Source organism: Schistocerca americana, chromosome 7 (genome assembly GCF_021461395.2).
Source record: "Schistocerca americana isolate TAMUIC-IGC-003095 chromosome 7, iqSchAmer2.1, whole genome shotgun sequence".
Taxonomy (NCBI): Eukaryota; Metazoa; Arthropoda; class Insecta; order Orthoptera; family Acrididae; genus Schistocerca; species Schistocerca americana.
Genome location: NC_060125.1, coordinates 194,591,169 through 194,609,104, shown reverse-complemented (window position 1 = coordinate 194,609,104; position 17,936 = coordinate 194,591,169). Strand labels below are relative to the sequence as shown.

Genomic DNA, 17,936 nt, shown 5'->3' with positions numbered 1-17,936 from the left:
CTAAATTTGCTGTGAAACGAAATTGTATTACTTCTCAAACATATGAAATATCGAGCACAAAACGCTCATCGCCATACTGTTGCAAGTTAACAGTTCTATAAAGTGCATATTGGCACTTGTGACAAAACTTTAAATTATACAGGACATGTTAACGACAAAAGTTGGATTGCCTTACAAAACTATGCAAACACAATCGACCTTAAAGTTACGTATTTCCACATCTAAATTATCTATATAATTTATTAAAACACACACAGGCTGTTTATCGACACTAATAAAACAAATTGCATGTTAGTTGAATACCACAGTCTGACATGAATTTAAATTCATAAAAAAATTGGTTCTACAACATTGTAAAACACACATGAACGCTACTGCTGGGCTAACTTTCAACCTAATGTGCACATGTCTAGAAGAATTAGCGAAGTAAATAGACTTTGTCTTAAAATTATGCATTTTTCCTGATAGACCAACAAATTTGGTAACAGGTTCAACATTCAATTCATCTTTCATTAACCTAACTTCTCTCTTATGCTGAGGAATGTTCCTGTTATTTACAGGGAAACTTTAAGTATCAGTTCATGTATGAGTATCACTCCTGATATCCTCATAAATATTTTAAGTTTCAGTGTGGTAAAATAAGCTGTCAGTTTCTGTATAACACAGTTTTACATGATTTGCTGTAACCTTCTTTCTCTAAGAAAATGTCAGTTACTGGAACGCATGTCAGCTACTGGAAGAGATGTCAGCTACTGTGAAAAACTAAATTCCTTTCATTCCCTCTGTATTATAATTTTGTTACCTGGAAATTTACTGTGGTGTATAAATCCAAGAGATAATGTCAGCTACTGAGGAAAATCTGTATTTTTTTAATTCCATCTATGATATATTACAACGTTATTACATTAAAATAAACATTACAGAGAGACAGAGGATATTTACTGTCACATATAGGTCAGATGGTTGAAATTTACTGATTATGATGATGATGAGGCAGAGGTGGAAACACTATATACAGTTTTTGGTGTTTTGTGCACAAATGTGAGATGAAATTTTACGACAAGGCAGTAGATGCATATGTGAAAGACCACCAATACCCAGCATATTATTGTACGAGACAATGATGGTCAGTTTACAGGGTGGAAAATGATGGTTTACGTGGTATGCACTATTTCCTCTGGGACAATGACAGTCAGTTTACAAGGTGACAACCGTTTCCTCTGAAGGACTACCATTCCTGTAGGGTGACAACCATTCCTTCTGTGGACAAATGGTAGTGATTTTACAGGAAGACCAGCGTTCGCCTTAGGGGACCAGTATTTCCTCTTGGACAATGATGGTCATTTTGAAGGCTGATCACCATTCCCCTTTAACATTCCCTCTGGTTGACCAACATTATTTCACTGGGCCAAATGATGGTCGTTTAATAGAGTGACTATCTTTCTTCGTGGAAGTGGGGGAGGTCACATTATGGTCATTTCAAACGGTCATCAACATTCCCCTTGGCTGTCCCCTGGGTGACCAAAATATCGCTTAGAGCAATGATCGTCTGTTTACTGGGTGAAGAATAATGGTCAGTGTACAGGGTGGGAAATGATGGTCGCTTTAAAGGGTGAAGAACGATGTTCAATTTACATGGTATTAACTACTTCCTCTGTGACAGTAATATTCAGTACATAGGGTGGCTACTAGTTCCCCTCTGTGATTGCCATTCCTCCAGAGGACCTCTTTCCCAGTGTGGACAAATGGTGGTGATTTTACAGGAAGGCCACGATTCCCCTTAGGTTACCACCATTCCCCTTGGGTAACCAGCATTTCTCCTTGGACAATGATGGTCATTTTAAAGGGTGATAACCATTCCACTTGAGTGATTACCATTCCCCCTGGATGACCAACATTCTTCACTGGGCAAATTATGCCCATTTTATAGGGTAACTACCATTCTCAATGGGGGCAGGGGAAGACATAAGATGGTCATTTTGAAGGGTGATCAACGTTCCCTTTGGTCGGCCACCATTCCAACTGGGTGGTCACCGTTCCCCCAGGGTGAGTAACATTTCTCCTAGGACAGTGATGGTCTGTTTACAGGGTGGGGAATGATACTTTTCAGGATGATCGCAGTTACTCTGCATACTGTTGTGTGGTACAATAAAGATTATTTGCAGGGTGACTGCCATTAGCTTATGTTTTTTAAAATAGTTAATAAACAACTACGTGATACGAAGTAATCAACAGTATGTTAAGAAGTAGTGAAAAAGGCAATTAATTGTGAACTGTACTATGACTATGCTTACAACAAACACGCTACCTCCCTCAAGATCCGAAATAAACTGTTACGATCGTCCACTCTGTGCCTCTTATTTTCGGAAGACTGCCGCTGGCTTCTACTCACAATGGCCAATGACGGTCAGACTCGCCAACATTATCTGGGAACAGGACAACTTTATTTATTTCTTTTTTCCAACATGCTAATGCTAGTATGTCTTTCTTTTCATGATGCATTTTACGCTGCTGACGTCACAACAAATGATACATCATCAGGATGAAGTCATTGTCTCCGAAATTCTTCTAAAACGTCAAGTGCTGACAACTCGTTCTACGAACCACCAAGAGACGGCATAAAATTGAAACGTCAACATTCTTTGCATATTTTAGATGTGGAAATAAAACTGCAACATTTGACAAGCATCATAGAGCAATTTAGATGTGGACATAGTGAAACTGAATGTGCATTGTATCTTACACAAAGAATAAGCCTAAATAGTGGAATTAATTACATTCCCCCAATAGATGGCGTATGTGTTTGTTTGTCTGCTTTGTGTTGTATTTTAGCCAATATGTATTTTCTGCAGTTATAAGCCTAGTCAGTCTACTTTTACTACATCATCATTCTAGCTTTAAGTTTAAATCTCAGTTGTCAGTTAGCACCTTATTTTAACTATTTAGATATGCAAATAGCATTGGAGCACTTGCCTTAGAGTTCACAATAGTGTTTGGTCACCATTTTGAAGGATAAATGTGTGTTTGTGTGTGTGTGTGTGTGTGTGTGTGTGTGTGTGTGTGTGTGTGTGTCTTTGCGAGTGAGTGAGTGTGTATGGGTATTGTTTACATATTTTAGATACAGGAAAATTGCAAGTCACACTCTTTACCTAATTTTTTGGATGAATGCATTCAAACATGGTGCAAACACCTGCAGTTTTATCAGTCTCTCCCGAAATGTTTGGTATGCAATAGAGATTCCATAGAATTTGGAATGTAAAAGAGAATTACACAAAATATTCAAGTTACGAGTTAGTACAGCAGAGAAGGCCATTGCCCACGATTTAAGTTACACAAGACAATCTGCATTAAAAATGTGTGTGCATGCAAACAGCTTAACTGTTTCGAGACAAAAGTACAATTATAAATGATATCAATGAGCAGTTTTACTCAAGGTCCATATATTTAGCTACTTACTTTTAATGACAACATCCCTAAAACTATGGATTCAATGATATTAATATCAACCGATCGGTGGTCCCATAGCTAGTCGAGGTCGACTGGGGTGCCTCTGATTTCTGAACTCTTTGGGGGACATCAGAGAATCCCATTTCCTTTATGTCCGATTTTGATACGTAGTATTTTTGTAGTATGATGCTCAGTTGTCAGAATTTTGCACACTGCAGAATTGTATCAAAATAAAGTGTCAACTGAAGATCAATATTATTTCAATAAAAATGCTACTGGTATCTACAGTCCCTGACTTAGGCAGTGCTGGTCTACGTCCAGTTCGGTCCCTGTTCTTCTGCCAAGATAAAGTGCAGCCATCATAGTTAAGACATACACTACGTGACACAAAAAGTAAAGTACCCAGAATACGTTCACATACACATCAACGGCAGGTATGTAAATCATTAGAGTTGCAATTCTCTAAGAAAGGTAGAACCCACCACCAGAGTTCAATGGCGTTGTTTCTTTGTTGTTACCAGGCCTGGTAGAGTATACAAAGGACACGAACTGTGTCAGATATTTTGTGATCTCTATGAAGGGCACGGAGTGCTGAGTATGCATTTGAGACAGCGTTATCAGTACGTTACAGAGTTTGAAAGGGGCCTTATTGCTAGTCTCCATTTCGCTGGCTCGTTGTATCATGCAATTACCAGATTTATGGGGAAACGAATATCACGGTGGTCCGATGTTGGACTGCTTTGCGACGTGAGGGCATTGTCAAATTTCCGGTCGACCACGTCTGACCACCACCTTCTTTTGGAGAACTAGTAATGAACTCCCCGGAACGTTCTTTGTCATCCCACACAATTGGTCGGAGACTAGCAGCATCCAGAGTGGAGAATTACCATCCCACGCGTAGGCTGTAGTTAGTATCACAACGCAAACAGCTACGTCTGGAGAAGTGCCGCGATCGGGAAGCACGGACTGCTTATGAATTACATCGCCTTCTACTCAGCAATGGACCGTCGTCGACTGTGGTGGAGACGCGGGTGAAGTCCAATTCTGGCAATGTTTTTCAGTGTTTTGGAGAAATGCAGCAATGTTATTCCTGGCGTCATGGTGCGTATGTTTCACTCCACGGATGGCTGGCTCTGAGCACTGTGGGACTTGGAACATCTGAGGTCATCAGTCACCTAGACTTAGAACTATTTAAACCTAACTAACCTAAGGACATGACACACAACCATGCCCGAGGCAGGATTCGAACCTGGGACCGTAGCAGAAGCGCGGTTCCGGGCTTAAGCGCCTAGAACCGCTCGGCCACAACGGCCGGCCTTCCACGGATGGAAGTGATTCGCGGATCTCTAAAGGTACAGCAGTGCATTAGCGCTATCCTGTGTCCTTACGAGGTACCTCTCATGCGAAAATATCGTAGTGTCATTTTTCATCAGGACGATGTTCGTCCACGCGTACAGTAACATGTGTCATAACGAAACGTGTGCATGATGTTGAGGTACTCCCGTAATCGGTAAGATCCCCAAATATGTCTGAGACAGAACATTTGCTGGGTCAGTGCGGGCATAACATCCATCCCATTGCCAGTATTCAGGACCTAAAGGACCATTTACCACATTTGGGACCCAGCTTGCTCAGGAGAGGGTTTAACGGTCATCTGATACTCATCCCATACATGCAGGACAAATACGGTGCAATGTCGCATTGATACGTCCTTCGTAACTCTGACTCGATTTTATAATAACTGCAATAACATCACATAGCCTCCCAAACAGTGAAATTTCATTTCGTTTCCCCCTCCTATTCTAGTGCTTCATTTCTTTCGTCAGTTTAGATAACCAGTTTTTAGGGCTGAGTGAGATTTATTTAAAGTTTACTTAATTAAAGTTTACCACAATAGGTTCGGGCCATTGTACTGTCTTTAACATAACGAAATAGAAAAATAACCTCGAAGTCTGAAGGCAGTATCGGACGTGCACGCAGTATGATTAATAAACAAAGACTCACACATAAACTGACGGAAAAAACTACGACACTAAGAAGGAGCTGCACGACATAAACGATAGTCGGTGGGCATTCTCTACACTGAAAGATGATGTCTATTCAAACATCGCGCTAGTCATATAAGAGTGGCTCTAGTAGCTATGAGGTTGCAAATCAGGTTTGCCTTAAATACATGCTGTAACGATAGTGAGTGTTATTTAACTTTGTGATTGAACGTGGGAGCTGATATTAGTCACAACTGCCAATGGCTGCCATTGAGGCGACGAAGACGACATTACCTTCACTTACAGAGTTTGAACTAAGTGGTGTAATAGAGCTGCGAGAATATATGTTCCTTCTGCGACACTGAAGAAAGGCCTGGCATGAATGTAGCCACTGTACATGACTGCTGCCAGCGGTTGTCACGGCAGTGTGCAGCCGCAACAAGTCTGGGCTGCAGATGGTCACATGGCTCTACCAACAGCGAAAATCACCGTATTTGGCGTAGGGCTCTAGCGCTTCGTGTTGCATCTGCTGCGTTTTGTGCCACAGTGACTCAACAGACTCACAGAAATCGGTTACTTCAAGGACAGCTCTGAGCCAGACACCCTGTAGAGTGCATTGTACTGACCCCGAACCACCACCAGTTCGACGTCAGTGGTGTCAAGCGAGAGCCCATTGGAGGGCAGTTTGGGGTTCCGTTGTGTTTTATGATGTAAGCTGGTTCTGCATCGGTGGCAATGGTGGACGTGTGTTGGTTAGGCCAGTTGAAGGCCTGCAACCAACCTGTCTGGGTGCTGGACGCACTGGACCTACAGCTGGAGTTGTGGTGTGGGGCGCAATTTCGTATGACAGCAGGAGCAGTCTCGTGATTATCCCACGCACCCTGAGTGACGTCAGTCTGATGATTCGACTTTCTGTGCTGCCATTCATGAACATCATTCTAGGGGGTGTTTTCCAACAGGATAACGCTCGCCCATATACCGCTGTTGTAGCCCAACACGCTCTACTAAGTGTTGACATGTTGCCTTGGCCTGCCTGATCACCAGATCTGTCTCCAATCGAGTACATATGGGACATCATCGGACGACAATTCCAGCGTCATCCACAAACAGCATTAGCTTTCCCTGTATTGACCGACCAGATGCAACCGGTGTGAAACTACACCCTACCAACTGACATCCTGCACCTCACTCGCGTTTCGTCCACTATCTATCACCTGATGGACCGTGTTAATGCGTAGCCTTACCCAGACGCACGGACAACATCACAGCCCAGCATCCTGTGATCCACATACTAGACAACTAACATGTTTACGGAGGTGACAGTAGAACTTTTGGTTTGGTCACCACGTTGGTGCGGGCGTGGAGGGGCCCCATCTCTTTTAAAAAACCTGTTCAACACAATGCATGCAAGTTTGCGTGCTTACACTCAGTATTCCGACGGTTACACCGATGATTAATGTACGTTTCACACTGCAATGGCGTTTCTTGCGCTTACATTAAGCTGTGATCTCGCAGTCTTAATCACTTAAATACGAGTATGTTACCTAGACAAATGAGCACCCCAAACTTCATTGTCTTTATTAATTATTTTTTGAGGTTGCCTTTTTTTCGTCATTGTATAAGACGTCGTCTTTGAATTAGTGGTGGTACCTCAGGTGGAAAAGTGATGCCAACCGAGGACAGGCACTGGTGATCATGAACCTGATGGAGCTGTTGGTGTTGGGCTCCAAAATCAGGCTGAACATCTCCAACATTTCCGACTTCTGGTCATCGAGGGCGCCTCCTTTGATCCCCAGAGCACAGGAAGTAACTACGTCAGTCGTGTATCGCATACATATCCCCAGAGCCTCGACACCATCTGAAACATTAAAAACAATCAGTGGCACTAACAGTGAAGGGGGGGGACATCACCGTACCAATGGAAACAATCCGAGTAATCCGTGCACAGTAAGCGGTAGTTCTACTGTTGCATGAGGTAAGCAAATACTTGGGTGCATAAAGTGGAACAAATATGGATACGTACTGAAGCATTTTTAATTTTTATACGTTCATTTCACCTAGTCGAATCAGAGGTATCAGGCATTTTGTAACATTTAATGAAACAAATGTAACATTTACGCTGCATGGATTGCAAAACTGGATACTGCTCAACGTAAATTATAAAAAAATTTGTTAGGCTCTATGCAGTCATTAAAATAATAATAATAGTAAGAGCAATGAAAAGACAGTGTTTTGGATATTTGGAAGGAACAGGTACATCTAAGCTCAGCAAGAAAGTAATGTAACGATCGATAATCGCCATATTATCATCAACTTCAATATCATCATCAGTAATACAGTTACTCATCGTTACCATAATCTATAACATTACCTTCTTTAAGACTAGTGAGCCGCCCAACTTTGTAGGAGTAGTACTACGTATCCATGGACCGTCCACTTCTCTGGTGTAGCAGTGATAAATTATATACACAAACTTGCCTCGTAAATCATTCTAAGTATTAGTGAAAAACGTATCGAATTCCCTGTACTGGTTCCGGAGATCAACCTTCATCTAGAGACAGGAAAACACGATGGGGGACTTTAATATACGAGTATAATATCTATAAAATGGTATATTAAAGCAGTCGTTGTACCAAGTTTTAACAGTAAAGTAAAGGTGTCTTCAACACAAAAGCTTTTTGCTCTTCTAGGCATAGTCCTATTGGAGGTGACAAGCCTTTGCTTTCTTCCGATCTGTGAACTGACTAACCCAGAAAGTTATAAGGAGAATTACAGTTCGTATCAAAAAAATTTATGTATAATAGAGGAGCATTTCGTCACACCGTGACAGTACATGTAAGCTGTACAGCTTTTATTGAAAACTACAGATGGATACAACGCAATATTGTTTGTTGGGAGCGGTCTGAAGTGTTTAGCGTGACGTGTGCAATAGCAAAACACAAAAGTTTCGTTTGTAATCAACGATTTCATTTGATGAGGTCCACAGATGAACTTATGAAAGCCAAATTGCATCAATTTCACGCTATCTTTGTGCTGATATTAGAACTATTTATTTATTTTTGTATTTATTATGTCAAATGCAGTTGCACGAAAATGGAATTTCAAGAACATACCATCTAGGCAGTTAAAATCGTCACACAGGAGCTCATCAATCAAGTTCATGATAATAGAAGGTAACAAATCCTAATACACATATGATAGTTGACATTAAAGACATTTCAAAAGAGCAGATACAGAAAACACTTTTACGAAGAACTGGGTGTGGCAGCGCTGTTACCCACTTTCATAACAATAAATTATACTGTCTCCGGGCATATGGCTGAACTGTGTTCAACAAAACTGCTCTATGTGGGGTGGTATGTAAGGCTGCACAAACAAAATGTCATATCACTGTAGCTGGAAATTCCTTCCACATTCTGCAGTCAGTTGTCTTATAACAAGAATATAATTGAATTACGGATGATTTTAATTACTGCAACATTAGCAGCTTTAAAAAACATAATAAATCGTGCAAAACGTACTTTATACAACCAGTGTGCAGCCAACTGCAGGTGGTGGCTCACGTTGGTGCCAATGACGTGTGTAGCTTTGGATGGGAGCAGATTCTCTCTGGTTTCGGACGGCTAACGGAAATAGTAAAGATTGCCAGTCTTGCTTGTGAAATTAAGGTGGAGCTACCAACTGCAGCATCGACGATAGAAGCGACTGTGGTGCTTTGGTGCAGTGCCGAGTGGAGGGTCCGAATCAGAGACTCAGGCGGTTCTGGGACCGTGTAGGATACAGATTCATTGACTTGCGCCATCGGGTGGTGTGTTTCCGAGCTCCGCTTTATAGGTCAGGAGTCCACTACACACAGAAAGCGGCTACTGTGTGGAACGGACTGGGCGATTTTTTAGGTTGGAGGGTCTCAGAAAACCACAGAAAGGGCGTCCGTATAAAAGGGGGCAGGTAAAACAGAGCAATGTAGTTGTAGAAACGATCGATATAATAGTTGTAAATTGTCGTAGCTGTGTTGGGGAATAACCAGAACTCTAAGCCCTAATAGAAAGCACTGGAGCTCGAGTAGTTATAGGTACGGAAAGTTGGCTAAAGCCGGAAATAAGTTCAGCCGAAATTTATTCGAACGATCAAACAGTGTTCATAAAGGATAGATTAAATACAGTTGGTGGAAGAATTCCAATCAAGAACAAAGATGAGAAACATAGAAGTAGATATCCTCGGTGTAACAAAGCAGCTTAAACCACTTAATAAAGTTCAAATGGCTCTGAGCACTATGGGACTCAACTGCTGAGGTCATTAGTACTTAATAAAGGCAAGGCCTCCGGTCCAGATTGTATATCAGTCAGGTTCCTTTCAGATTATTCTGAAACAATAGCTGCATATTTAGCAATTACATACAACCGCTCGCTCACAGAAAGATCCGCAACTAAAGACTGGAAAATTTCTCACGTCACACCGATGCCCAAAAAGAGGAATAGGAGTAATCCGCTAAATTACAGGCCAATTATCACTAACGTCGATTTGCAGTAGGATTTTGGAACATCATGAATTACCTCGAAGAAAACGATTTATTGACACATAGTCACCACGGATTCAGAAAATATCATTCTTGTGAAACACAACTAGGTGTTTATACTCATAAAATGGCTCTGAGCACTATGCGACTTAACTTCTGAGGTCATCAGTCGCCTAGAACTTACAACTAATTAAACCTAACTAATCTAAGGACATCAAACACATCCATGACCGATGCAGGATTCGAACCTGCGACCGTAGCGATACTCATGAAGTAATGTGTGCTATCGACAGGGGATATCAAATTTATTCCATATTTTTAGATTTACAGACACCGTTTCTCACAAGCGTCTTCTAACTAAACTGCGTGCCTGTGGATGTGCGACTGGACTCGTCATTTCCTATCGAAAAGGTCACAGTTCGTAGCAATAGACGGAAAGTCATCTAGTAAAACAGAAGTAATATCCGGAGTTCCCCAAGGAAGTGTTATAGGCCCTCTATTGTTACTGATCTATATAAACTACATACGAGACATACGAGTCTTAGATTGTTTATCTGATGCTGTCATTTACCGTCTTGTAAAGTCATCATATGACCACAACGAATTGCAGAATGATTTAGATACGACATCTGTATGGTGCGAAAAGTGGCAATTGACCCTGATTAAATAAAAGTGTGAAGTTATTCACATGAGTAGTAAATAAAATCCGTTAAATTTCGATTACGCTATAAGCCACTCAAACGTGAAGGCTGTAAATTCAGCTAAATACTTAGGGATGAATAGTGTTGTGGGTAGAGCAAACCAAAGACTGCGGTTCATTGGCAGAACACTTACAAGATGCAACAGATCTTGTAAAGTGACTGCTTACAATACGCTTGTCCGGCCTATTGTGGCTCACTGTTGTGCGATGAGGGATCCGCATCAGGTGGTACTGACGGATGACATCGAAAAAGTTCAATGATGGGCAGCACGTTTTGTATTATCGCGAAATAATAGTTGAGATAGTTCCACAGACTTGATATGTGAATTGAAGTGGCAGTCACTAAAACAAAGGCGTTTTTCGTTGCGACGGGATCTTCTCATGTAATTTGTATCACCAGTTTTATCCTCCGATTGCGATAACATTCTGTTAGCACCCACCTACATAGTGAGTAATGATCATCATGATAAAATAAGAGAAATCAGAGCTCGCACAGAAAAATTTAAGTGTTCGCTTTTACCGCGCGCCGTTCGAGAGTGGATCGCTAGAGAGACATCTTGAAGTAGGTTCACTGAGCCCTCTGCCAGGCACTTAATTGTGAATAGCAGAGTAATCACGTAGATGAAGATGTGTATAGATTTTGTGTTAGCAACCTAGTATATTCTGCATTGCTATTATCTACAGTTTCCTTCTTTGATTTTTACACTGACGGAAAAAAAATTTCAACATCAAAAAGTAATTAATGTACAGTAATGACATACCGCGAATACATTTGTCTAGGTAACATATTTAAGTGATCAACATTGCAGTATCACAGACTAATGTAAGCGCGAGATAAACCATTGCAGATGGCCATGGTTGTGATGGAATGGTTCGAGGAACACAGTGGCGAGTTCCAATTGATGTGCTAGCCAGATCTGAACTCTATCGCACACATCTGGGACGTAATTGAATGTGGCGACAGAGCTCAACGTCCCCCTCCCCGGAATTTATGGAAATTAGGTGACTTGTGAGTGTGTGTGTGTGTGTGTGTGTGTGTTGTGCCAACTTCCTCCAGCGACCTACCAAGGCCTCATTGCTTCCATCCCACGACGCGGTAGGCGGTCATAATATTCTGGCTAATCAGTGCAATGTGCACGACAGGAAGTCAATGTCTTGTTAAATGATCATTCTGTTACTGAGGAGACTGCACACTCCTGGGCACTAAAAGCGAAAACGGCTAACACATCTTGGAAGTATTCCACTCGCGAAGGAATTCATTCATGAACCATATTAAGATATTCAGGCCCACAGTTCCCTCTGCTGCGGCGAATTTATGAAAGCCTGAGTTGTGTGACTTTTTCGTATACAATTTTCGAGTCAAATCTCGTTGCTACTTTTTTCTCTTGAACATCAGATATTTAATTTTGAATATCTTCATAGTTTTAGGGTTCATTTTTTACTAACTATGAGGGTAGTTTACGCTTCTTTCCAAACACACACACCTTTCAATCTGACATCAACAGAGTTTGGCGCAGCTAGGCTATTTCCTGAAAGCTCCAGCCATATGTGAGATGTGAATCGTGATGCGAATTTGAAAATAGGGCGTCATTACACAGAAAATGAAAGACTGAACACTGTAGCAGTTACTGAAGCTACCTCCGCTAGCCTTGGAGTGGTCCTTGAGCACCCGCACCAGGTCGTCACACACCTCCTTCATCAGCAGGAACATCGGCTTCAGGCGGCTCGCCGTGAAGGACGGACTCAGCTGCGACCGTAGCTTCCTCCACCTGTAAACAGCCGCGCCTCTTAATACAGTGCTGGCACGTCTTCGCTTCGTAACATAATGCTGTAAAGACAAACTTTGTACAGCATCAGAAGTCCGAAGGCATCAGCTGTACACTTAGACGTACAGGGGGGTTCGACAAAAATATAGAAACACCAAGAACACAACACGTTATCGTTCCCAATATGTCGCTGGGAAAATGTTGGCATTTAAAACAGATTCCAGTCGCCTCGGAATACATAAATACAGGTTCTGTTTGGATTTCGAGGGAATCTTATACCATTCTTCCTGCAAAACAGTGGCAAGTTCATGTCAAGGCGAAGGGGGTGAATAGCTATCACGGAGCCGTCTCTCCATGGCAGGCCACAATGGCTCCATGATACTGAGATCTGGTGACTGCTGTAGCCAGGGAAGACGCGGAAATTAATTTTGGTGCTCACGAATCAAGTCCTGGACAATGCGACCTGTGTGAACAGGCGTCCAGTAGTTTTGGAACATAGCCTCACCAATGGAGAATAAACACTGTACCATGTGAAAATCAGTCGAAATGGTCACATAGTCCTTTGAAGTAATACGGACTTGCAGAGTAACCTTGGGTCTCATCGAATACCACGATATGTCTGCCCAATCATTACCTAACTCCCTCCATGTTCTACATCTGCATCTACATTTATACTCCGCAAGCCACCCACCGTTGTGTGGCGGAGGACACGTTACGTGCCACTGTCATTACCTCCCTTTCCCGTTCCAGTCGCGTATGGTTCGCGGGAAGAACGACTGCCGGAAAGCCTCCGTGCGCGCTCGAACCTCTAATTTTACACTCGTGATCTCCTCGGGAGGTATAAGTAGGGGGAAGCAATATATTCGATACCTCATCCAGGAAGGCACCCTTTCGAAACCTGGACTGCAAGCTACACCGCGATGCAGAGCGCCTCTCCTGCAGAGTCCTCCACTTGAGTTTGCTAAACATCTCCGTAACGGTATCACGCTTACCAAATAATCCTGTGACGAAACACGCCGCTCTTCTTTGGATCTTCCCTATCTCCTCTGTCTACCCGACCTGGTACGGATCCCACACTGATGAGCAATACTCAAGTATAGGTCGAACGAGTGTTTTGTAAGCCACCTCCTTTGTTGATGGACTACATTTTCTAAGGACTCTCCCAATGAATCTCAACCTGGCACCCGCCTTACCAACAATTAATTTTATGTGATCATTCCACTTCAAATCGTTCCCTAAGCATACTCCCAGATATTTTACAGAAGTAACTGCTACCAGTGTTTGTTCCGCTATCATATAATCATACAATAAAGGACCCTTCTTTCTATGTATTCGCAATACATTACATTTGTCTATGTTAATGGTCAGTTGCCACTCCCTGCACCAAGTGCCTATCCGCTGCAGATCTTCCTGCATTTCGCTGCAATTTTCTAATGCTGCAACTTCTCTGTATACTACAGCATCATCCGCGAAAAGGCGCTTGGAACTTCTTGCACTATCTACTAGGTCATTTATATATATTGTGAAAAGCAATGGTCCCGTAACACTCCCCTGTGGCACGCCAGAGGTTACTTTAACGTCTGTAGACGTCTCTCCATTGAGAACAACATGCTGTGTTCTGTTTGCTAAAAACTCTTCAATCCAGCCACACACCTGGTCTGATATTCCGTAGGCTCCTATTTTATCAGGCGACAGTGCGGAACTGTATCGAACGCCTTCCGGAAGTCAAGGAAAATGGCATCTACCTGGGAGCCTGTATCTAATATTTTCTGGGTCTCATGACCAAATAAGGCGATTTGGGTCTCACACGATCGCTGTTTTCGGAATCCATGTTGATTCCTACAGAGTACATCCTGGGTTTCCAGAAATGATATGATACGCGAGCAAAAAACATGTTCTAAAATTCTACAAGGGATCTGTGTCAGAGATATAGGCCTATACTTTTGTGCATCTTCTCGATGACCCTTCCTGAAAACTGGAAGTACCTGTGCTCTTTTCCAATCATTTGGAACCTTCCGTTGTTCCAGAAACTTACGGTACACGGCTGACAGAAGGGGGGCAATTTCTTTCGCGCACTCTGTGTAGAATCGAATTGGTTTCGCGTCAGGTCCAGTGGACTTTCCTCTGTTTTGCTCCTAGCATGTAAATTCGGCCAAAAACCTGAACAGTGTAAAATAAGACTCATTTGACCTAATGACTTTCATCCATTGCTTCACAGCCCAGGTCTTATGGCTTCGGCACCATGTTTTCCTGTTGCAGGCATTTGCATCACTTATGAATAGTTTTGGAATTTCACCTCACTCTGCAGTTCCCTGCATATAAACCTCCATCCGCGTTGTTTTAATGCTGACAGGATTCACGAGGGGGCATTGAGTTCTGTAGTGACTGCTGTAGCTGTCTTGGTCTGATTTTTTCGTCATGATCATCAGCGGGCGTCTGTCTCACGCACTTTAGTCCGCGTTGTTACTTAGAGGATGATGTCTCTTTCGCTTTCGCTGTAGGCGGTATAAATCTTCGAATCAGTGCCTCTTGAAACACCAAATACTGCAATTACCGCGGTTACTGATCCATCCACCATTCGAGCACTAACAATTTGCTCACGTTCGAATTCTTACATTTACAACCCAATAAAGGATTCTGCGGTAGTATCGACAATTCAAGAATAAAGGTTGCCTCTGTAACAGCAGAAACTCCGGACACCAGGTGCTGCAGTTGAAATTTGGAAATTTGTGGTAAAGTCTTACGGGGCCAAACTGCTGAGGTCATCGGTCCCTAAGCTTACACACTATTAAATCTAAACTTACGCTAAGGACAACACACACACCCGTGCCTGAGGGTGGACTCGAACCTCCGACGGGGGGAGCCGCGCGGACCGTGACAAGGCGCCCCTGACCGCTCGGCTACCTCGCGGGGCTGTTGCAGTTCAAACAGTGGAAAGTGTACAAGAGGCGTTTCTACGCAGTCAAGAAACCTACTGCTCCTGAAAATCGCGAACTGGGCATTCCGCAACCGACTCTGGTGGAGATTCTGCATAAGCAGTTGAACAGTTGAATCAGAAACCGTATCGCATATGGCAAAGCGACTGCACCGCATTTTGAACTTCTACAGGGAGCAATAGAAGATGACGTCCCCCCCAATACGGGTTCAGTGCTGAGACGAAATTCCACGTAAACGGTCAAGTGAATCGTCGCAACGTCCGCGTATGGGGTGAGGCACATCACAGTATTACAATGAAAACTGAATGTGATTTTCAAAAGATAAATGTCTTCTATGCTGTTTCACGTAGCACAGTGTGGTGGCCTACTTTTTTCCTGGGGAAAACTGTACCAGGTATAATGTATCTACAAATGTTGCAAAGGGGGTGGCTTCCTAAACTAACAGCGGATATCCCAAACGTCTTATTACAACAAGACTGAACTCCGTCTCATTGCTGTAGACTAGCGCGTCGCCATCTGTACAAGGAACTTCCAAAGTGGGGGATTGGTCACTGTGCTGAGGGTGAATTGTAAGTCATCAGGAGGCCCCCAAGGCCTCCTGATCTTGCAATTTGTCATTTTTTTTCTTTGGCGATATGTGAAACAATGTTTACGTACCACCTTTGCCGACAACATTGACTGAATTCCATAATCGCATCATTACTGTGCTGGTGAATATTTGATAGGGACATGTTCGAACGTGTATGGGTCGAACTTTTTTTCCGCACAGATGTTGGTCGTGTAATACAAGGGGAGCTTGTTGCGGGATGTCTTGCACATCATTATCAATGACACCGGTTGTCAACAAGGCACTGTGCAACAACGCGTCATTCATTACTTTTATGTAACAGTTTGAAAAATACATTCATCCAAACCCTATGAACCATTATTTTGTAATCAGCCTGTATTTATCATAATGAAATTGTCATTTCATAATTAACTATGATGTAAAAGAACAGTGTATGTGTAAAATCCAGGTCTGAATTAAGAGAAAGTTTGAAGGCCCGAATATAGACCGAGGTGACAAAAGTGATGGGATACCGATATGAACGTATGCAGATGGTTGTAGTATAGTAATACACAAGATATAAAAGGGCAGTGCATTGGCGGAGTCGTCATTTGTACTCACGTGGTTCATGTGAAAAGGTTTACGACGTGATTATGGCAGCACGATGGGAATTAACAGACAATGAACGCAGAATGATAGTTGGAGTTAGACGCATTAGACACACCACTTCGGAAATCGTTAAGCATTTCAGTATTCCGAAATCCACAGTATAAAGATTCTGTCGAGAATACCATATTTCAGGCGTTACCACGCGCCATGGACAAAGCAGTGTCAGACACCCTGCACCTAACGACCGAGAGCAGCGGCGTTTGCGTAGAGCTGTCAGTGCTAACAGACAAGCAACACTGCGTGGAATAACCGCAGAAATCAATGTTTGACGTACGACGAATGTATCCGTTACGACAATGTGGCGAAATTTTATGTTAATGGGCTGTGACAGCAGACGACTGACGAGAGTGCCTTTGCTAACAGCACGACACCGCCTGCAGCGCCTCTCCTGGGCTCGTGGCCTTATCGATTGGACAGTAGATGACTGGAAAACCATGGCCTGGTCAGATGACGCCCTGTTAAAGTTGGTAAGAGTTGATTGTAGAGTTCGAATGTGGAGCAGACCCTACGATGCCATGGACATCGGTTGTCAACAAGGCATTGTTTTTGCAAGCTGGCGGTTCAAATGGTTCAAATGGCTCTGAGCACTATGGGACTCAACATCTTAGATCATAAGTCCCCTAGAACTTAGAACTACTTAAACCTAACTAACCTAAGGACATCACACACATCCATGCCCGAGGCAGGATTCGAACCTGCGACCGTAGCAGTCCCGCGGTTCCGGACTGCAGCGCCAGAACCGCTAGACCACCGCGGCCGGCAGCTGTCGGTGACTCCATAACGGTGTGAGCTGTGTTTACATGGAACGGACTCCCTCCTCTGGTCCAACTGAACCGATCATTGACTGGAAATGGTCATGTTCGGGTACCTGGAGGCCATTTGCTGCCATACAGCAATAGAATTTTTATGGATAACAATGCGCCATGTCACCTGGCCACAATTATTCACGTCCTGTTTCAAGAACATTCTGGACAATCCGAGAGACTGCTTTGGCCACACAGGTTGTCCAACATGAATCCCATCGAACATGTATGGGACATAATCGAGAGGCCAGTTCGTGCACAAAATTCTGCACCGGCAACACTTTCGCTATTATGGACAGGCTATATAGGCAGCATGGCTCAGTATTTCTGCTAACAACTTGTTGAGTCTGTGCCGCGTCGTGTAGCTGTACTACGCTGACCAGGAGGAGGTTCGACACGATATTAGGAGGTATCCCACGACTTAAGTGAGCCGCGCGGGATTAGCCGAGCGGTTTAAGGCGCTGCACTCATGGACTGTACGGCTGGTAACGGCGGAGGTTCGAGTCCTCCCTCGGGCATGGGTGTGTGTGTTTGTCCTTTTGATAATTTAGGTTAAGTAGTGTGTAA

At 43.1% G+C, this 17,936-nt stretch overlaps 1 protein-coding gene across 1 annotated transcript in view; it reads right to left on the bottom strand.

Moving 5' to 3' along the window:
• LOC124622183 (cytochrome P450 6j1-like) overlaps positions 1-17,936 on the bottom strand; it is a 135,490-nt gene that overhangs the window by 67,368 nt on the left and 50,186 nt on the right. Inside the window, exons 4-5 of the mRNA XM_047147829.1 lie at positions 12,287-12,417; positions 7,083-7,290 (exon numbers count right to left, since the gene is read on the bottom strand). Coding sequence (XP_047003785.1) covers positions 7,083-7,290; positions 12,287-12,417 — 339 coding nt within the window. The remainder of the gene's footprint in view (positions 1-7,082; positions 7,291-12,286; positions 12,418-17,936) is intronic.